The 23,095-nt window shown below is 35.5% G+C and overlaps 1 protein-coding gene across 12 annotated transcripts in view; it reads right to left on the bottom strand.

The window, feature by feature from the left end:
• Window positions 1-4,487: 4,487 nt before the first annotated feature.
• The window catches only part of IQCB1 (IQ motif containing B1), a 64,268-nt gene continuing 45,660 nt past the window's right edge, over window positions 4,488-23,095 (bottom strand). For all 12 annotated transcript variants that reach the window (XM_045502210.1, XM_045502214.1, XM_045502209.1 and 9 more), the window contains exons 12-15: window positions 21,922-22,070; window positions 16,126-16,257; window positions 6,322-6,478; window positions 4,488-5,246 (exon numbers count right to left, since the gene is read on the bottom strand). In XM_045502210.1, the coding sequence (XP_045358166.1) occupies window positions 5,017-5,246; window positions 6,322-6,478; window positions 16,126-16,257; window positions 21,922-22,070 (668 nt within the window). In that variant the 3' untranslated portion in view covers window positions 4,488-5,016. The remainder of the gene's footprint in view (window positions 5,247-6,321; window positions 6,479-16,125; window positions 16,258-21,921; window positions 22,071-23,095) is intronic.

The raw sequence follows: 23,095 nt of genomic DNA on the forward strand, positions 1-23,095 counted from the left end.
AATATCCAATGAAAAAAGACAGTCTGTTCAGGAAAAGGTGTTGGGAAAACTGGACAGTGTGACATGCAGAAGAAAAACTAGACCGCTTTGTTATATCATACACAAAAATAAATTCAAAATGGATGGAAGACCTAAATGATAGATAGGAAACCAACAAAATCCTAGAGTAGAAAACAGGCAACCTCTTTGACCTTGGCCACAGCAACTTCTTACTAGACATTTCTCCGGAGGCAGGGAAATAAAAACAAAAATGAACTATTGGGACCTTATCAAGATAAAAAGCTTCTGCACAGCAAAGGAAACAATCAACAAAACTAAAAGGAAACCGATAGAATGGGAGAAGATATTTGCAAATTACATATCTGATAAATGATTAGTATCCAAAATCTCTAAAGAACCTACAAACTCAACACCCAAAAAACAAATAATCCAGTAAAGATATGGGCAGAAGACATGAATAGACACTTTTCCAAAGAAGACATCCAGATGGCTAACAAACACATGAAATATCACTAACAGACACATGACTAACATCACCCATCATCAGAAAATACAAATCAAAACTACAATGAGATACCACCTCACCCATCAGAATGGCTAAAATTAACAACTCAGGGAAAAACAGATGTTGGTGAGGATGTAGAAAAAGGGGAGCACCAGAGCCCTTTTGCACTGTTGGTGGGAATGCAAACTGCTGTAGCCACTCGAACAGTATGGAGGTTCCTCAAAAAATTAAAAACAGAGATACCCTATGACCCAGCAATTGGACTATTAAGTATTTATCCAAAGGATACAAAAAATGTTGTTGGGAAGTATATGTGTATACATATACAATTGGAATATTACGATTCCAAAGAATTAAATATTGCCATTTGCAACAATGTGTAAGCAAAATAAGTCAGTCAGAGAAAGACACATATCATATGATTTTACTCATATGTGGAATTTAAGAAACAAAACAGATGAACATAGGGGAAAGGAAGGAGGAAAATCAAGATAAAAACTAGAGGCAGTAAAACCATGAGAGACTCTTAAATACAGAGAACAGAGTGTTGCTGGAGTAGAGGTGGAGGATGGGCTAAATGGGTATTGGGCATTAAGAAGGGCACTTGTTGGGATGAGGACTGGGTGTTATATGTAAGAGATGGGCCACTAAATTCTACTCCTGAAACCAGTCTTATACTGTATGTTAACTAACTTGAATTTAAATAAATAAATAAATAAAAGAGGGGCGCATGGGTGGCTTGGTTGGTTAAGTAAGTGTCCATCTCTTGATTTTGGCTCAGGGCACGATCTCATGGTTCATGAGTTCAAGCCCTGCATTGGGCTCTGTGTGGACTGTGTAGAGCCTGCTTGGGATTCTCTCTCTCCCTCTCCTCTTCCTTCTCTCTTTGAAAATAAATAAACATTTTTTTAAAAAAAGATGTATGCAACAGAATATTATTCAGCCACGAGGAAGAAGGAAATCCTACCATTTACCATAGCATGGATGAAACCAGAAGACATTATTCTATGTGAAATAAGCCAGATAGAGAGAAACAAGTACTATATGATTTCATACATATGTGGAATCTGAAAAAAAAAAACAAAAAAAACAAAAAAAAAACACGTCAAACTCATAGAAACAGAGAGTAAAATGGTGGACACCAGAGGCTGGGAGGTGAGAGAAATGGAGATGCTGCTCAAATGGCACTAACTTTCAGTTATAAGATGAATAAGTTCCTGGGATCTAATCCACAGCTTGGTGACTATAGTTAATAATACTGTAATTTATACTTGAAATTTGCTGAAAGCAAATCTTAAGTATTGACACCACATAGAAATAAAGGTAAATATGTGGGGTGATGGATGTGTTACTTAACCTGATTGTGATTATCATTTCACATCATTATACATTTCAAATATATACAATTTTGTCAATCATACCTAATAAAGCTGGGGGGTGGGGGGGACCTTAAAAATGTAATCATTAAAGTTAAGTCTAGCAATTGTGTGTTTGGATTCTCTTTGACATAATTTGAAACTGACCTAAATGGACATGGATATTCCTAAAAAGAAAAACATAATAGGGAATGGCTTTTCTACAGACTTTGTGAACTACAGAATTTTCCGTTTCTAGGCATTCTCTACATGCATAAGGATCTAATATTAACAACTGTGTTTCTCATATTTGTATTAAACCCTCTTCAGTACTTTATATTCTATAGAAGACGAACTCTCACAGGGTAAGCAAGTCATCCAACAAAATTAAATTGTGACATCTAAATTGATGACTGGTAAAATCACTTTCTCACATGTATTAGATTTTTTTTTCACTGAGTAATGCAGAATTGTTTTGTTACATCAATACACTAAACACAACAGCATTATAAATCAGAATAAGAATTTAAAATATAAGAATTTGATTGCAGTGGGGTTGACTCAGTAGTCAGGACTTTGGCTGGGTTTGGTTTTCCTTTTTATCTTCAATGCACCATGGACTTCAAATTATTTTTTTGCTGCTGTTACCTGCTTATAGTAGGATCTGGGAAGCTTGAAGGTTTTTCAGTGTTCCAGCTCCACCCTCCACTTTCAGCTGTCCCTTTTGCCTTTACCACAGAGGAGGTTTCTCTCCATGCCAGTAATAAAGTGCCATTGCTTATTACTTGGTGCTAGGCTAGTTGCTGGAACATGGGTATGGTGTTGTCCTGATCTGGCCTAAGTCTTAGGCCAGGTCTCTTCTCCTGTGATTGGAGGTAGGGCTTTCTCAGGGTTCCTATCCTTCTATTCCTTGGCAGTCATTAGCTTTGGCAGGCAGTTTTCTAGTCCCCACCCCCCCCCCCCCCCCCCCCCCCCCCGCCCCAGCATTAGGAGACATCTGCCTTGTACTGTGTAGGATTTCTGGGGCTAAGATGATTTCCTCTCTCAGGAGAGGGATTTTGTTTCTGTCCCTCCCTCAGCAAAACTGTATCTGTACCAGTATCTGGAGCTAGTGTTTCCTATCCTGCCTCCAGAGACAGTTTTTATTTCTATTTCTTTCTTACATGTAGTAGGACTTTCTCTGAGCCTTGCTACCCCTGCTCTAGCAGCCTAAAGCTTTTAAGAAAAGGGTTTGGGAAAGCAGGCAGGAATTTGGGCATGGCACTCAGCAGCAGCCTATCACATGTTTGCCTGCATCACAAAAGGCATCTCTTCAGGCCTACTGCCCTGCTCCCAACCTTGCCTGTTTTTAGATGGAAGGTCTAAATTCTCCCGTCTGAGGCTCCTAGATATTCTAAACTGACATGCTACCCCATACTTGGTCTTTAAGAATTTGTAAAAATTTTAGTTGATTTCTTCTTATCCAGCTACCTTTGTCTCCTGTGCTCTGCTAAAGATGAAATAGATCATTTCACAGATATTAAATCTCTATTTACTTGGTTGTCTTGAGGCCTCAACTATCAGATAGGCTCAAGAAAAATTATTTTTGTAGATTATCTGGCATTTTTAACAGGGGAGCAACATTTTCACCTAGCTTTCTACATTCTAAGTGAAATCAGAACTTTCAACTGATCATTACAGATGAATTATGTACATTTCTTTCCCAATTATGAATAAAAATTACATTTGGATAGTGACTAGAATTTTACTAAACTTAATATTGGAGGAATGGACATTATACTATTTGGTCTTCCTATCCAGAAATAATGGTATTTTCACTCATTTATACAAAAAGTATCATACAGGTTCCTCATGATATTGAGTCCATGATTTGTTAAATGTTTTTAATTTAAATTCTATATTGTTACAAACACAAACAGAAGTAGCTTCTGGTACTAAAACACAATCAAAGATAAATAGGAAAATTAGAAAGTATTAGGTTGCAACCAAATAACTCTAGAGGTACCTAGGATCATAACACAAACTAAGTATTATATTTAGCTGAGATTTATAGGAGATAAGACAAAGGGAAACAGTAAGTTATAGAATTCTCACAGTTTAACAGAACAAATGCATTTATCTGAAGGAATTTTTTGTGCTGAATCCTAGGATTAAAAAAATTTTTTTAACGTTTACTTCTTTTTGAGACTGACAGAGCGTGAGTGGCGGAGGGGCAGAGAGAGAGGGAGACACAGAATCTGAAGCAGGCTACAGGCTCTGAGTTGTCAGCACAGAGCCTGACATGGGGCTCAAACTCACAAGCCATGAGATCATGACCTGAGCCGAAGTCAGATGCTCAACCGACTGAGCTACCCAGGCACCTTTCTTAGGATTTTTTTTAAATGTAGTTCTTTTAGGGGCGCCTGGGTGGCGCAGTCGGTTAAGCGTCCGACTTCAGCCAGGTCACGATCTCGCGGTCCGGGAGTTCGAGCCCCGCGTCAGGCTCTGGGCTGATGGCTCAGAGCCTGGAGCCTGTTTCCGATTCTGTGTCTCCCTCTCTCTCTGCCCCTCTCCCGTTCATGCTCTGTCTCTCTCTGTCCCAAAAATAAATAAACGTTGAAAAAAAAATTAAAAAAAAAAAAAAAATAAATGTAGTTCTTTTAGAAATAACAAGATAGAAAATGAGTTCAAGCACTGTTTGGTAGAAAATAATGCAGTGCCCTTCAAATGACCATTTCTTTTCCTCATCTTTAATAAATTAGGCCAAGAACATACTTTTTATATTTGTAGAAACACATGCATTCTAAACAATAAATGTGAAAAGTTGAAGTAATCCTGACAAGTTTTTGAGAATTGTTGAAAATATTTATTTAGAAAACATCTTTAGTAGGAAAACAGCAAAAACAAAAGAACTACCACATTTCATCTAAGCAACAGAATGCCATGCTGAGGTTAGTTCCACAATAAAAGCCATCCTAATTTGTGTGTGGTGTGGGTAATACGGAAAAAAAAAGAGAACTGAGATAGAGGTAGAAGGCAACTCCTTGCTTACTGCCTGCAAATCTTATTTGGAGAGGAATTTCGGGAAATGAGTTAGGATAGCTCTAGTCTACTAGTATGCCAGAGGCAGAACCAATACAATCTCCTGAAATAAGTGTCATTTCTTTGGGTAGCTCCCTAAGGGGGTTTGGTTCCACCAATGAATAAAGTTCCTAATTCTACACTGAGCTCATCCTTTGGGACATCAATCTCATCTCCTTCTTCTTCCCCAAGATTCTTCCACCAGGGTGCCTGTAAATGCTTCAGAGCGGTAAGATGGGCCTGCTTGGCCTTGGCTGCCACAGGCCTGGATCTACTTAGGAAGAGCTCAGGTTCCTTCCCTTCTGCTTCCTTCAGACTTGGTGCCTCTGTAGTAAACAGAAAATAAACAGGTGAGTAGAAGAGTTATGTATCAAACAAGTAGGAATTTGGAAAGTATAGAGTTGGAACTCTGCTATAGTAGGCAAGGGATAGGGTTCCAATTCTGAATCTATTATCATTGCTAGCTATAGATGGCATATGACTATTCATAAGTTGAAGCTGTGGCTGGCAGCAACTACCCACCCCCCATACTGTGTAAAAGAAAATAATTTAAAAAGATGTAGGTTTTTTTAGATGGTTTAAAGAACATGAATTTTTAAAATATAGCAGAACCCCATCCTATATATGAGAGGCTCAGTTCCAGCCACCTATCTATTGAAAAACACAAAATTCACAAGTAATGGCACTAAACAGAAGACCCTGGTCCTTTCTGCTCCGTACACACCAAAAGTGTTTCATAGGTGGACTGAAATGTAGGATGAGATCTCTCCCTAAATGTATCTATGGTTGTAAGAAGCAGATGAATTAAATTTTGTGAAAACACTTCATTAAAAATTGTAAAATGGGGGCCCCTGGGTGTCTCAGTCGGTTAAGTGTCCGACTTTGGCTCAGGTCAGGATCTAGCAGTTCATGAGTTCGAGCCCTGCGTCAGGTTCTGTGATGACAGCTCAGAGCCTGGAGCCTGCTTTGGATTCTGTGTCTCCCTCTCTCTCTGCCCCTCCCCTGCTCACACTCTGTCTCTCTCTCAAAAATAAACATTAAAAAAAATTATAAAATGGCACTGTAACTACTGTCATCTACTTCTGAAATATTATGAAAAGCTTTTGAGACTACATAATGAAATTTGGCTAGTAGGGCTTAGCATCTTTATAATTAATAACTTTTGTCTAAGTTGATATCTATGAATGATAGCAAGGCTTAGAGAAATAGCCAAAAAGGAGGTTATGAGATCTGCATTATTTGAAAAGATCATGTGCTGGCATGTTCTGGATCTAGAAATTTCTGAGGACAAGAAATAGGCTAATAAACCATTAAATGGTATTTTCCTTCTGAAGATTTTCAATGTCACAAAATCTTGCATAGGTTGTTCATTTTAGGATACCAAAATAAACAAGCACATACTCATTAATTGTTCAATGTTGGTGTTGATCTGAGCCATCAGAGCCTCCCTGTGCTGCTGGGCTCTCTCTTCTAGGACCCTGCCCATAAGGTAGTGTTGCAGTTGTTCTTGAGCTTGGGAATGGAGCTCTCTGCTAGTCACATCTGACATCTGAGAGCTCTGGGAAAAAAGAAGAGAAAAAATTATCACAAGAGACATATGTTTCACCCAACCACTTAGCAGAGGTTCCAGAATGCTTAGCTATCTCAGCCTATCAAATGAATCTCATGATTGATTTCGACCTTGTACTCTTGTTCAAGCATTAAGTAGGTTTTTAAAAGCAGCTTTATGAAAATTCAGAGGATAGTTTCTTTCTGGTATATTCCCATACCTCACTTCCTCACATACTGTAGAATTTTGGGAGAAGAGGAAAGATTAAGAGCCCTTTGTGAAAACTACAAATGGTTCGGTAAAGATACTGGCCTGGAAGAGGAATAACAAGCCCAACCCCTGTTCCAGATCCCACCTGACAGGCTTTTTATCTCACTCCCACTCCCAAACTTATCTAAACCATAATGTTATAACTGCTTCTGGTTTCACAAAACAAGGGAAAAAAATCAGCTAAAGGACCATATTCCTTTGGCTACACAGCTACTTTAAAGAGAACTTAATTAGTTTGGACAAGAATAAGAAAATCTTAACTCTGAAGCTGATAAAGCTTCTGACACCACAGCTTGCTCAAATATTCCAGTTCCTGGATCTGGGATACAGTCCCACTCTGGCTAACACTTTTACTTTTCAGCCACAGAATCTTAAACAGGAGCACGAGAGTATGGCTAAAGTAATACTTGTTTTTTAAATGAGAGCATGCATCAACATCATACAAAATGCTTTAAAAGAGAGAGAGAGAGAGAGAGAGAGAGAGAGAGAGAGAGAGAGAGAGAGATCAAAGACCTAAATATAAGAGAGAAAATTATAAAACTCTCAGAATAAAAGGGGAAAAATCATGACATTAGGTTTGGCCATTTCTTGAATATGACACTGAAGACACAGACACAACAAAAGACAGACAAGTTGAACCTCCATCAAAATTAAAAATTTCTGTGCATCAAAGGATGCTATGAACAGAGCTGAGAGACAGAATACGAAATTTGTGTTTAATGGGTATAATTTCAGTTTTGCAAAATGAAAAACATTTTGAAGGTGAATGGTGGTGATAGTTGCACAACAATGTAAATGTATTTAATTCCACTGAGCTGTACACTTAAAAATGATTAAAATGGTAATTTTAGGTTTGGTATTTTTATGTTTTATATATTTTACAATTAAAAGAAATAAATTAAAAAATAGAACATGAGGACACACCAAACCTACTGATTCAGAATTACTTGCTGTGTATGTGTTGCTTGGGTATGTTATTTTTATAAAGGGATTACTCTCTCTTTTAAAAGAAAAGGTTTGCTTTTCTTTTCTTTTGCATTTAGGTTATTTTTTTTTTTTTAAACATACAGCTTTATTGAGGTAAAAGTGACATACAATTAACTACAATTATCAAAAGTGTACAATTTGGTAAGGTTTTTAAAAAAATTTTTAAGTTTATTTATTTATTTTGAGAGACAGAGACAGCACAAGTGGGAGAGGGGAAGAGAGAAGGAGAGAAGAGTGCTAGGAGCGCAGAGCCAATGCGGGGCTCAAACCCACAACACCATGAGGCTATGACCCGAGCTGAAACCAAGAGTTGGATGCTCAACAGGCTGAGCCACCCAAGTGCCCCAAATTTGGTAAGCTTTGACCTATGTATACATCTGTGAAAACCATTACCACAGTCAGGATAATGAACATCCATCACCACCAGAAGTGTCATTGCCTTTTTGTAATCCTTCATTCCCTACTCTCCCATCCCCAAGTAACCACTGACTTAACTTTGTTACTCTAGAGATTACATTTTTAAAGTTTATATAAATGGGGTAATTCAATGTATATTGTCTGGCTTCTTTCACATAGCATAATTATTTTGAGATTCATCTATGTTGCTGTATCTATAATTCATTCCTTTATACTGTGGACTGGTATTCCATTGTATGGATATAGAGCAACTTGGATGCTTGGGTTATTTCTAGTTTTGGGCTATGAGCATTCATTTACAAATGCTTGTATGGATATATATTTCCTTTCCACTTGGATAAATACTTAAGAGTGGGATCACTACTGAATCATATGATGGATATACGTTTAAGTTTTTAAGAAACTGCCAAACTGTTTCCAAAGGGGTTGCACTATTTTGCATTCCCATCAGCAGTGTATGAGAGAGCTACAGTTCCTCCACATGCTTGCCAACCTTTGACATAGTCAACTTTTAAAATTCTAGACATTTTAACAGTTGTATAAAGATCTTATTATGGTTTAAATTTGTATTTCCTTTATTGACTGATGTCAATATTTCATGTATTTGCCACAATTTCTTTGGGTGAAGTGTCTGTTAAAATCTTTTGCCTATTTAAAAAAATTGCTTTGCTTTGCTTTGTTTTCTTATTGTTGAGTTTACACTCTGGATACAAGTCCTTTACCAGATACATACTTGGCAAAGATATTTTCCCAATATTTGCTTTTTTAAAAAAAATTCTATTATGGTGTCTTTCGAAGAACAGAAGTTCAAAATTTTGATGAAAACCAATTTATCAATTTTTCTTTTGTAGATTATGCTATTGTTGTTGTATTTAAGAAATTACCGCCCAACCAAAAGTATGGCTTTTCTCTAATGTTTTCTTCTAGAAGTTTTATATAATTTTAGATTTTGCATTTAAGACTATGATCCATTTTAAGTTTTATATATGATACAGTATATGGATCCAAGTTCATGTTTTTTACATATGGATATCCAATTGTTCCAGTTTCTCCACACATTAACTGTGCACCTCTGTCAGTAATCAGGCGGCCATATATGTGGGTTTATTTTTGGATTTGATTTTGGTTCCACTGATTTATTTTTTTAAAATCTTTATATCAGTACCACAGTTTTGGCTACTACAGCTCTATAGTTCATGAAATCAGGTAGTGTTAAACCTCCAACTTTGTTCTTTTTTGTAGTTATTTTAGCCTTTCTAGGTCCTTTGCATTTCCATATGAATTTTAGAATCAGCTTGTCAATTTCTACAAAAAAAGCCTGCTGGGATTTTGATTGTACTGAATGACATTCTGTCTTGTTCCTGATTTCAGGAAAGAAGCATCCAGTCTTTCATCATTGTCAGCTGTAGATATTCTTCATCAGATAGAGGAAGTTTCTTTCTATTCCTACTTTGCTGAAATTTTTTTTGCATGTATTTATATGATGACAATTGTTTTTCCTGGTCTGTTAATATGGTGAATTATTTTAATTGATTTTCAAAGGTTAAATTAACCCCGAATCCCTGAGATAATCCCAGGATGTATTAACCTTTCAATAGATTGTTGACTTCAACTTCTTATAATTTTGTTTAGAATTTTTTCATGTATGCATGAAAAATATTGTTCTGAAGTTCTTTGCTTGTAATGTCTCTGGTTATGGTGTCAGAGTAATGCTGGTCTTATAAAATGAGCTGAGAAGTATTGCCTCCCCTTCAGTTTGGTAGAAGACTTTATATAGAATTTGCACTATTTCCTCATTAAATTCACCAGTAAAACCAATCTTTCCCTCAAGTTTTTCCTGAGGAAAGTTTTTAACTACAATTTGTTACCTATATATATAGATACAGGGGCTATTCATTTTATCTCTTTCTTCTTGGGTAAGCTTCGTAATTCTTATCTTTAAAGGATTTTATTTCATGAGATTAATCAAATTTATTGACATATGAAGTTGTTCATAATATTCCATTATCCTTTAATATCTGTAGTATCTACAATGAAGTCACCTTTCTTATCCCTGACAGTGGTAATCTGTATCTCCTCTTTTTCCTGATTAGTCTGCCTACAAGTTTATCAATTTTATTGATCCTCTCAAATAACTGGCTTTTTGTTTTATTAAATTTTTTCTATTGTCTTTGTTTTCTATTTTATTGATTTCGCTCAAGTGTTTATTATTTCCTTTCTTCTATTTACTTTGGGTTTAACTTGTCCTTTTACTAGTTACTTAATATGTAAGCTGAGGTCTTTGATTTGAACCTTCTTTTAATACAGATGGTCAGCAATATAAATTTCCCTCCAAATACTGGTTTAGAATCTGCAAGTTCAATTTTTATTTATTTATTTATTTATTTATTTAGTTAGTTAGTTAGTTAGTTAGTTATTTAGTTATTTAGTTAGTTAGTTTCAATTTAAATTCAAGCTAGTTAACATACAGAGTAGTCCTAGTCAGAAGCGGAACACAGTGATTCATCTCTTACATATAACACCCAGTGCTCATCCCAAAAAGTGCCCTCCTTAATGCTCATCACCCATTTAACTCATCCCTCCACCCACCTGCCCTCCAGCAGCCCTGTTTGTTCTCTGTATTTAAGAGTCTCTTATGGTTTGCTTCCCTGTTTTTTATCTTATTTTTCCTTCCCTTCTCCTATGATCTGTTGAGTTTCTCAAATTCCATGTATAAGTGAAATCATATTATCTTTGTCTTTCTCTGACTTATTTCACATAGCATAATGCCCTCTAGTTTTATCCACATTGTTGCAAATGGCAAGATTTCATTCTTTTTCATCATTGAGTAGTATTCCATTGTGTGTATATCTATATCTATATCTATATCTATATCATCTATATATATATATATATATATATATATATATATACACACACACACACATTTTCCTTATCCATTCATCAGCAAGTTCTGAAATATGCTTCCATTCAGTTTGAAATATTTTTTAATTTCCCTTTTTACTTCTTCTTTGATCCTTTGGTTATTCAGACATGTGTTGTTTAGTTTCCAAATATTTGGGGATGATGTATCTAGAGATCTTTCTGTTCTTAAATTTCAAACAATTTCATTGTGGTCAGAGAACATACTTTGTATGACTTCAGTCTTTTTCAATTTACTGACTTGTTTTATGCCACTGAACATGGTCTATCTTGGTAAATATTCTGTGTGTACAGGAGAAAAATGTGTATTCTGCTGTCATTCCATGGAGGGTTCTAAAAATGTCAACCAGATCAAGTTGTCTGATAGTGTCATTCAAGTCTACTATATTCTTGCTGCTTTTCTGCCTATATATCCTGTAAGTTGTTTAGAAATGGGTATTGAAATCTCTATATTGTGGCTTTCTCTACTTTTCATCATAGTTCTATCAGTTTTTGATTCATGTATTTTATTGTGGCTAAATATATATATAATTTATCATGTTAACCACTTTTTAAGTGTATAGTTTAGTGACATTAAATACACTCACATTGTTGTGCAACCATCACCAGGGTCCATCTCTAGAACTTCTTCATCTTTCCAAACTGAAATTCCGTACCATTTAAACACTACCTCCCCATTCTCCCACCCCCAACTCCTGGACACCACCATTCATTCTATTTCCCATCTCTATTCTAGGTACTTCATTTAAGTAGAATCATACAACATTCGTTCTTTTCTGTTTGGCTTATTTCACTTAGCATAATGCCTCAAAGTTCATCTATGTTGTCTCCATATAGTTTCAAGTTCTGTTATTAGGTGCATAAACATTTAGATTCTTATGTCCTTTTGATTAATTGACCCTTTTATTATTATGAAATTGCCTTCTTTACTTCTGGTAATAATCTAGTAATAGTGCTCTGACATCTACTTTGATATTTATATAGTCATTCTAGATTTCTTTCACTAGTGTTTGCACATTTTGTTCTTTTTATTTTTTCATACTTAAAGTGTGTTTCTTGTAGTTAACATATAATCAAGTCATACTTGTTCATTTAATCTGACAATCTCTGCTTATTAATTGGGGGTATTCATACCATTTAAATTTATTATAATTATTGATATCGTTATGTTTGAGTCTATCATTTTATTATTTTTCATTTTCCCATTACTTTCTTTTATTTTTCCTCTTTTTCTGCTTTCTTTTTGATTAATCGACTATAATTGTTTCATCTCCTTTATAGGCTTATTAACTATAACTCTTTTGTTCTTTAACTTTATTGGTAGCTTTAGGATTCAGAGTATACATCTTTAATATCAATCCACTCACTTCACATATAGTATAAAAACTTTTCAATAGTATACATCTATTTCTCTCCTGGTTTTTATACTATTGTTGCAAAGCATTATATTTTTACATATGTTACAAACACCATTAAACATTGCTATTACTTTTGTTTCAAATAATCAACTGCCTATTTTTGAAAATGAAGTTCAACTGAAACACAAGTATTTGTTTATATATTATCTAAGACTGCTTTAATCTACAGCTGCAGAGATGCATAATGATGATAAAGGCTATATGGTCTACAAAACTGGAAATATTTAATCTGTAGTATGTATTACAGAACATTTGATGACATTTTGGTTTTAAAAAAAATCAATTATGGGGTGCCTGGGTGGCTCAGTCGGTTGAGCATCCCACTTCTCACAGTTTGTGGGTTCGAACCCCGCATCAGGTTCTGTACGGACAGCTCAGAGCCTGCAGCCTGTTTCAGATTCTGTGTCTCCCTCTCTCTCTGCCCCTCCCTCACTCATGCTCTGTCTCTCAAAAATAAATAAACATTAAAAAATTTTTTTAAATCAATTATATTTTATAAAGATTTAAATGATGAGTTAAAAGTCACATATTTACCCCTGTAGTTACCATTTCCAGAGCTTCTTAATTTCTTTATGTAAAGAGAAATCGTAAATCCTTTACAACTTGAAGGCTGTAACATTTCTGGTAGTGTGAGTATGCTGGTGACAAAGTGCTTTATCACTTGTATGTCTGAAAAAGTTATTTTTTCTTTGTTTTTAAAATAATTTTTCATAGTAAAGAATTCTACATTGACAGCTTTTTTTTTTCAATTACTTTAAAGTTATCTTCTTACTTGCATTGTTCCTGCTGAGAAATATGTCATCTTTTTATATGTTTTTGTTTTCTGTTTTTAAGATTTTTACTTTATTACTGATTCAAGGAATCCCATTATAATATGCCTTGGCATAGGTTTTGTTGTTTTTTTTTCCCCATGTGCCTGTGCCTTCATTGGACTTGGGGGTAAATTTATAATTTGGAAAGTTTTTGGCCATTATGTTTTCTATCTTTCTTTCCTATTTTCTTCAGAAACTCCCAATTATTCATTTAATAGGCCACATGAAGACTCACAGCTCACTAATGTTCTTTTCAATTAAAATTTTTTTTTCTTTTTTGACTCATTTTGCATAGTATATACTACTATGCCTTCAACTATATTAATCTTATTCATCCATGTCTCATCTGCTATTAATGATCTAGTGCATTTTTCATATCACACATTGAAATTTTTACCTCTAGAAGTTTGATTTGGGTATATTTTATATCTTCCACATCTCCACTTAAAATCTGAACATATGGAATATAGTTATAATAATAACTCTTAATGTCCTTCTCTGCTAATTCTAACAACTGTGTAATCTCTAGAGTGGTTTAAGTGTCCTCCTCATTATGGGTCATGTTTTCCTGCCTCTATATATGCTTATTAATCTTTGAATGCAAGACATTGTAACTTTTACCTTGTTGAGTGCTAGTTATTTTGGTATTTCTAAAAATCTTGAGGCTTTTTCTGAGATGTGGTTAAATTACATAAAATTTTTTTGGTATTTTTGGCTCTTGCTTTTATGATTTGTTTGGCAGAATGCATCAGTATATACTATTTACTTTCTACTACTAAGACAAGACCTTCCTGAGTATTCTTACCGATGACCTGTGGATTAAGTTTTTCTAGTCTGTTTGATGGGAACATGCACTATGGACCTGTGTTGAGTACCAGGCACTGTTCTCTTTTATCTTTTAAGATGACTGTTTCCTTGGCCTTGGGTAGTTTCCTTATATACATGTCCTAATCAGAATTCTGAAATATACTCAAGGGAACATTCTCCAGATATCTGGGGTTCTCTTTGTATCTCCTTTTACTCCGGTACTCTGCCCTATGAAATCTAGCTACCTTGTTCTCCTCAGACTCTCAGTTTCATCTCCTCAGCATGGGATTCCAAAGAGCTCCTCCTTTGTTCCTCCTCCTTATGCTGTGACCTAGAAACTCTCTCAGGGTAATAAGCTAGGGTCATCATATGGCTCACTCTGGTCCCTCTCAGGAATTACTAATTTTTATTGTTTGATGTCCATGGTCTTGGAAACTATTATTTCATGTATTTCATCATGTATTTCATCTCTACCCACCCCCCCCTCAGTTGTTTCAGGCAGGAAGTAAATCCAGTCCCTTTTACCCCATCTTCCCTCTCAGCAATTACTAACCTTCACTGTCTGATGCCCACTGACTTGAAAACCATTGTTTCACGTATTTTATCTCCGCTCCCCCCCCCCCCAGTTGTTTCGGGCAGTAAGTAAATTCTGTCCCTGTTCCTAAATCTTGGATAGAAGCAGAAGTCAGAACTTTTTTCTATTGTCTACCTCTATGTGGTAACCACAGAGGGCCTGAAATACAAGGGCAGGCTTGTCATCTTTTTTTTCACAGGCCTACATTAGTTTGTGAATTCTTAAATTCAGATTAGTAGGCAGGAAAAGTAGGAGCCCTTACTTATGCCTCCTCAACTGAGCCTTGCTGTCGAATTCTGCTTTTACCAATGCTCTGTTCCAGTGGTAATCTATCAGATACATGCTCAGCTATAACATGTTAGTCCTCTAATTCCTATTTATAATGGTCTTTCTGTTTTTTTAGATTTTGTTTCTTTTTGTTTTCTTTTGCATAAGGCTCTTTAGTTTTGGGAGCTCTGGAAGAATGAAAGGGTGAATGATAGGACTACCTAACATTATTCTTAATCTCTAACATTAGTCACCCAGAACCTTCAGATTTTAGAAAGAGGGAGAACGTGTGCGTATGTGGGGAGGAGGGGGTAGAGAGGAGGGAGAAACAGAACCCAGAGACAAACGATGGAAGCACAAGAAAACGGATGTGAAAAGTATGTAAGTGGTACCTTCATGAGTGGTTATTAGTTTGAGTGAGGGCAATAAGCATTCTGATTGGCTGAAATGTATAATCTCCCAACTTTCCTCATAAAATTAGTGAAGTGTGGAAGTATGGGAGAAACATCAAGAAAAGAGAAAGTGAGCGTGATTGGCAGAAGTATAGGTCATTAAAATTAATGACAGGGTGGTGAATCACTCTAAAAGCAGAAAGGAAAATGATCTTCAAAAACATATAGGAGTATAAGGTCAAGAACTCAGAAGGGAGAAGCAAATAACACCTGATATGTAGTACTGTGGTTACAGAAAGTAAAAGATATGGACATTTCTATTGGGAGAAAGGTGTTAGCAGTATTACAGTAATAAAATCATAAGAGGCAAACAGCCAACTGTTTTATAATATTGGCTCCTGGAGTTTCATTAATAGCAGATGTCAGTTTCCACATGTATGTGTTATGTGTTTGGGTATATATGTTAACAATGAATATTTACTGACTGGAAGCTATATATACTCTTTGTGGAAGCTTCAACATAGTTTTATGCACTATTGCAAAAAAAAAAAAGCAATGACCATGTTTTGCTGATACACTGTGCAAGATGACTGAATTGAAGCAGTCTCCTTCCTTATTGACTATACGATGGCACATGTAATTATAAGACTCCTTAATTCTATGGTAAAGCCACTGTATTACCTTTTACCAATAAAAAATGCACAAACACATATAATACACTACTTTGTTGGTGAATATCACGCACTGGCAAAAAGTAACACTGATTATCAACGCACAGAAGCCTGCATACCGGATGTCTTTGGAGATAGTCATCTACTTGTTGCTTCAGTTTAACTCTGCGTGCATCAGTGAGGTCTTGAAGTCCTTGCCAAGGAGCAAACAGTTTCTTTTTCTTACGACACTTTGCTAGGAATTTAAGAGTCTGGGGCAAAAAAAGAGTTGTAATTTTTCATTCCTAACTAATAGAACTATTTTCTTTTACAACATACAGCAGCAAACATATTACAAGTTATTAACTCTGAGTGTGTATGAGGAGAGGGATGGGATTGTGATGGGAGTGAGGGAGGACAATGATTTTTTAATGATATTTTCTTGGAGTGTTTTAATCTTTTACAAGGATATATTCATGTATTATTTGTATACAAAGCAACAAAGAGGAAAAAATAGGAAATGAGTTCTCATCTCAATTCTAGTCCCTTATAAACTGTATGATTTGAGACATAGTATAGTAAGCAATCAGGAGGAAAAAACTGGAAGTAAGCTCTTGTCTCAATACTTGTCCCTTATAAACTGTGTATGATTTTGGGCAAGTCACTTGATCTCTACAGAAAGGGATCTAGGTCTATAGAAAAGACACCCCAATTCTACTTAGACTACAAGAATGTGAGGATCAAAGGGATAGTATGTACGAAAAAGCTTGGTAAATGAGGAAATACTATAAAATTATAAAGTATGGGGCTACTGACAAAAGTACTTTCTTAATTTTCTTTCTCATGTCCTTCAGAAAGAATTCCTGGTAAAAACAAGAAGTCTTAAAACAGGCAAGATTTGGAAACAAATTTGAAATTATTCCGGCCAATTTTTTTCACTCTTCTCCCCTCCTTGTATTTTTTATTTCATCAAAGTTACATATTCACATTGCCTTAAGGAAAAGGTTGGCAAATTATGGCCCACAGACCAAAGCCAGCCTGCTGTGTCTTTTTGTATGGCTTAAAAGTTAAAAATGGTTTGTACTTTTATATGTTTAAAAAGAATATACTGACTTGTGAAAATTATATGAAATTCAAAATTCATTGTCTACAAATAACATATTATTGATGTTTCATGCTTGCTTATGTATTGTTTTCAGCTTCCTCTGTACTATAACTATAGAGCTGAACAGTTGCAAGACTGCATGGCTCACAAAGTATAATATTTTACTATTCAGTGCTTTCCAGAAAAAAAAAATCATTGATATAATTCTACTGTTTAATGTGGCAGTTTTATAAGAATTATTATAAAAAAAAAAACAACTACAGCTCTCTGCCCCCGCCCTCAAAGACAACTTTAACTCTTCCAGCTTCTTCTTTTGATGTTTATCTTCATCTACTTTTCTGCAATTTTTCAAGTATGGGTATTATCTATCCACCTTCTTCTATAGCAGATAAGGATTTAGCTTAGCTCTCTTTCATTGCTTGCCCTCCCACATATTTTCCACATCCCCAAACATCCAATATTATTGTAAATTTAGTTAAATCAATGTGCAGTGCTTACATAATTATAACTACAAAAAGGTCATTCAATTTTGAACCATATAGTATATGATTACTTTTCCTTTCTTGCACATTTTTTATTTTCTGTAGAATAAATAAGTGTGTTGTTTTCCAATGATTACTTTTCTATGTACTTATCCCTGATCATTTATCTAAACTCTGTCCTAATGCTTACTTAATACATTAAAACATATCAGGCATTCTATCAAATTTGTTTTCTGGGATATACATTTTCTGGAGCTTTCTGACCTGCTCAAAACTGGATTGACTGTTCTCTATGCCTGATGCATGTCATCCTGAGATCTCCATTCACCATCATCTTAGAGACTCCTTTTCATCTTTCCTTTGCACGTTACTATATTCCACATTGTCTTTTTTCTTGTTTTAGAGACTTTGTGATACGTGAAAATTCTTTAGTTTACCCTTATCTTTAACTGATGGTGCAGATGATATAGAATTCTAGTAGGAAATCCTTTTCCCTCCAAAATGTAATAGCCTTACTCCAATATATTTTAGCTTCCAATGTTGCTACTGAGAAGTATGTGTGTCCCCAGTGTAGTTCACAGTAATGTAAAATAAATGTGGGTGTATTTCTGTCCTTGTTTTAGACATTTAGTTAGCCCTTTTAATCTAAAACTAATGACACTGAGTTCTGGGAAATATTGAATTATTTGATTTCCTCTCCTCAGGTTTTTTTCTGTTCTTTGTTTCAAATGTTTGAATATTTGACTTCCTGGACTGGTTTTCTTTTCTTTTTGCCCTGCTCTCTGGATTTCCTAATTTTTTCCCCCTAGTCCTTTTATTATGTCTTTCATTTTTTTCTTCTGCCAATTTTTCTTCTATTTGTTCCCCTTTATATAGCATCCTGGTTTTGTTTCATGCATTATCTTCTCTTAGCTCTGAGGAATTACCAGATTTTTAAAAAGTCTTCTTGGGGCGCCTGGGTGGCGCAGTCGGTTAAGCGTCCGACTTCAGCCAGGTCACGATCTCGCGGTCCGGGAGTTCGAGCCCCGCGTCGGGCTCTGGGCTGATGGCTCAGAGCCTGGAGCCTGTTTCCGATTCTGTGTCTCCCTCTCTCTCTGCCCCTCCCCCGTTCATGCTCTGTCTCTCTCTGTCCCAAAAATAAATAAACGTTGAAAAAAAAGTCTTCTTATCCCTGCAATATATCTATTTCCACCAAGTAGTTTTATTGTTTGTTTTGGCTTCAGCTTTCCTCAGATATTCAGTGACACTTTGAGCTGATATTTAAGAGTGAAAACTAAGAAGTTGTTAGAAATTCTGGGCTGGTGGGTAGGCCTTATCTACTGTGTATTTTAATATAAAACTACTGAACTGGGCTGTTTCTTTGTGGAGTACCCCATCGTGAGCATACTTGTAACTCTTCTCAGATTTCCCAAAGAAAATATTCTCAATCTACTGTTTGCAAGAGATAAGCCTGGCTGATGGCACACAGGGACCTGAGGGCGTGGTGAACAGAGCTGGAAGTATTCTCACTCACTATATAAAATTTCCCTAATATCCCTGTTTTTAGTATGTTACTGGAGCCTTCAACTGTGCTTGCATCCTCCTGTTAAGAGACCCTCTCCCTTGTATTGTTCCCTTTACTTGATTCTTCTTCCTTGCTTCTCCTTCTCTCTCTCTTCTACCTCCTGCTATTAGCTGGGAACATCAGAGTAAAGGTACCAGAACAGAGGAATTTCTGTCCCTAGATCAAAAAAGCCCGCCTTAACCTTTTATTTCTTCATTCTTTGCCACGTGAGGACTCTCTGAAATTGTTATTTATCTTCCGGTTTTTATTTATTTTCTCAACTGCTAAGGGTTTCTCTAAGTGTTTTTGTAGTCAGTCTGTGATGGATTTGTATAATAGTGCAAAGTACTTTTCTGCTATAATTCAGTAGCAAGCACTACTATCATTCTGGCTCTAGAGACCAGACACCATCAATCATCACCTTCCTTCTAAGTTTCTTAAGAGATGAGAAAGCAAGAGAAGAAAATCATGGAGCTGTTAAAAGGGAAAATGCAGCTAACTCTTCAAACTTAATTTCAACACTATACCACTACAAAGAACTCCCACTTATTATCTGGGTTAAAAATGTGTAATTTGAAATTAGCAAGTTTACATAGGGTTTTTTCAATTTCTAATTACATGAGAAACAATGCCTCTCCTTTTGCAAAAAAATAAGGAAGGGAGAAAGGCAAAACATAGTTCTGGCCTTTTCCTGCCAAAAACACTAAAAAGCAGCTCCTCCCAAAGGACAAGTTCAAGGAAATGATATTCCTACTACTTTTAGTGAAACTAATTAATTATTCCTTTTTTTTCTTACTAAGATCAATAGTAGTGCTAATAAAAATATAATGGAAGTCACATATGTAATTTTAAACTTTCTAGTAGCCATATAAAAAAAGTAAAAGGAACAGTCAAAATTAATATTTTGCAAATACTGAGCTATATAAACATACTATATATAACTCAATATATGTAAAAGATATTGGCACTTCAACATATATTCAATATAAAAATTATTAATGAAGTATTTTACACTCTCATACTAAGTCTTCAAAATGTGGTATTTTACACTTATGGCACATTCCAATTTTGACTAGCTGCATGTCAAGTACTCAGTACTCACATGTAGTTAGTGGGTACTGTATTGGACATAGTCTATACATAGGTCTTTAGTATGTCTTAAAAAAGGATGCTTTGAAATGTAGTAAAATGTGTTGTTTACTGACCACTGATTGCCTTATCCTAATTTTCTCTACTACTTTCATTTCCCTCTCTGTACTTCATAATTTGTTTCTCTTTTCCCTCTTTGAAAGGAATTCTCTTCCTACCTTTTCTATTTTTGGCTAGCTTTGCTTTGACTTCACCATTATTTCTAGTAGTGAGCTGCAAACAATAAAACATGACCTTGACCAATCCCTTTTTGTCTTACAATGGAGACCTGTATTCCTTCTTTTGGGTGGGGGAGACATGAGGCAGATATGACTAATCTTTTTCCTTCTATGCCAAAAAAAAATTGTGAAAGCCAAAATGACTTTGCCTTCATAGCTGTCAGATATCCTCCTCTATAATGACCTCTGTGCTTCTTTCTTTAAGGAACGGTGGACAAACTGGGGTATCTCATTTTAGAGTACAGGATCCTTTTATAAAATATTGGGCTTATCTAAATTGTCAAAGTAGTAATTCAATTTCATAAGGTCCTAGTTGATTCTCTGACAGAAAAGAATTTAAAAAGGAGGAAGCCATGAGATAAAAAGTACTAGAAAGCACCCAAGGGTTCCTCCCCTAAAAGAAGTATCTCCAACATGGATATCCATAGGTTCTTAGATGGCCTTATGTAGCAGAGGGTAAAAAGCAGGTGTGAGTGTTGTTTGGTGATGGTATAAGATTGTTTGTTGCAGACAGAGCCTGACATCACCCAAAAAGTCTGAGGAAGAAGGGGGCAACAGAAATCTATCTACTTCTCTTTCCTTACTGACTTACTTTTTCCTATTTTTTTTAGTACTTACTCTTTCCTATTTTTTAAAGAGTGGTTTTTAATTATCTTTGTAAGAAGTTAATCATGGAGAATTAACAAAGAGACTATTCAAAATTTATCACTGTAAAAAACTGAAATTAACCTAAAATTCAACAATAAAGTATCATAAAGATAACTGCTATAGACCCAAAATCCTATAGACCTGAAAGTTAACAGGTATAAGCAAATAACAGATGTTAGGAAAATTGGTCACTGAATGAAATAAATAGCCTGTTTGCTATACTTTTCCAAGGCAATAAAATATTACTATGCTCCAGATAAATCTCAGGAAAATTATCATTTAAGAACACCATTCTATAATTCAAGAATTACAGTGATCCAATTATATCTAATATATTATCTGTACATTAAAAAAAATAGAATATGATGTGCTGAACTGGTACAGGCTTTGCACTTTATAAAATACTTTCCCAAAAATCAGGTCATCTGACTCACATAACAAGCGAAAAAGGTACGGTAAACATCCATTCATATACCAAGCACATGCTGAAGGCTGACAACAATAAATAAGAGTTCCTTACCCTTCAGGAAGTCACAGGCCAAGAAAGAAAAAAAAAACAAACAAATAACACTGCAGTATGATAAATGATGTTCAAGGCTCAATGGAAGTACTAAGGACTGGGTGTCTAAATCAGCTTGCCCAGTGGTAAAGAGGTTCTTATTTTATAGAGGAAGAAACTAAGACTCAGAAAAGCTCCGTGACTAGACTTTACAGCAGGTATATCCAAGGTCAGGTTTGAATCCATGTTTTTGCCTCCTAATCCAGTAATCTTTTTACTACATTAGACTCACTGCTCTCTGAAGTGTGACAGCTGCTTTATACTCCGTGAGAGATGGCCTCTGTTGGCGAAAAATTTTCCTTTCCCTGTACCCTCTCCAGTGTTTCTGGATAATCAATGCTGATTTCTCTTCTATTTCCCGATTATGTTTTTCCACCTGACCTAGAAAGATGACACACACTATTACAACATACTCTACTATGCTTTCTCAAGTTCTGGAATCAGGACACTGATAATAACAACAATCTTACGGTCTTTTTATTTGTTTCTTTAAATATTGTTCATTAATTTCCCCAATTTTATTATTTTACAGTAGTTCTAACATAGTAGGAAAAAAAAAACTCCAAAAGCTTTCTCAGATTATGTCGCTTTTTTTAGAGAAAAGATTCATATAATTTTTTTGTGGCAAAGTAATGAGCAAAGGGTTAATATTAATAATCCAATAGTAAGAATATTTAGAAAAAAGAATTCCAAGTACATAGTAGGAATTCAATCCATACCACGAGAGGGAAAAGGCAAAATGTGTGTATGTATTAACTACTCTGTGTACTTCTGAATTTCTCTTATCTACAGATGACTTTTTTTTTTCTTTCTCAGACTCGTTGTACATGAGAAAGAGAAAGAACTCTAGGGCGTCTCACAGATGGGAAATTGAGTGGATTGTTGGTGCCATTATCTGAGAAGGGGAATACAGGGAGAGAAAATTGGTGGGGGAAGTGGGGAGATAATGACTAGTTTTAGGATGCCTGTGGATATCTAAGTAAAGCTATCCGATAGAGAACTGGCTACAGAGCTGTGCAGTCCAATACAGTTGACACTAACCACAAATAGCTACTTTAAATAAAGTGAAATTAAAGATTCATGTGCTTGCATGCACTAACCATATTTCAAGTACTCAATGGTCATGTCTAGCCAGTGGGAACCATATTAAACAGTGCAAATAAAGAACATTTCATTTTGTAAAAAGGTTTATTAGGAAGTGCTGGTTTAGAGCTTGGGAGGGTGAAGATGCAAACAAGATTTGAACGTTCACTCAGTTGGTAGTTGAAGCTATAGTTACGGATAAGATACTGCAGAAAGAGCAACATGAGAGTGAGGAGTAAAGATGGAACACTATGAAACATTTATATTTAAGGGAAAAAATGAGAAATAAGAGGGTAGTGGAGAACACTGGGAGTGAGTGGTAG

This window comes from Leopardus geoffroyi, chromosome C2 (genome assembly GCF_018350155.1).
Source record: "Leopardus geoffroyi isolate Oge1 chromosome C2, O.geoffroyi_Oge1_pat1.0, whole genome shotgun sequence".
Classification (NCBI taxonomy): Eukaryota; Metazoa; Chordata; class Mammalia; order Carnivora; family Felidae; genus Leopardus; species Leopardus geoffroyi.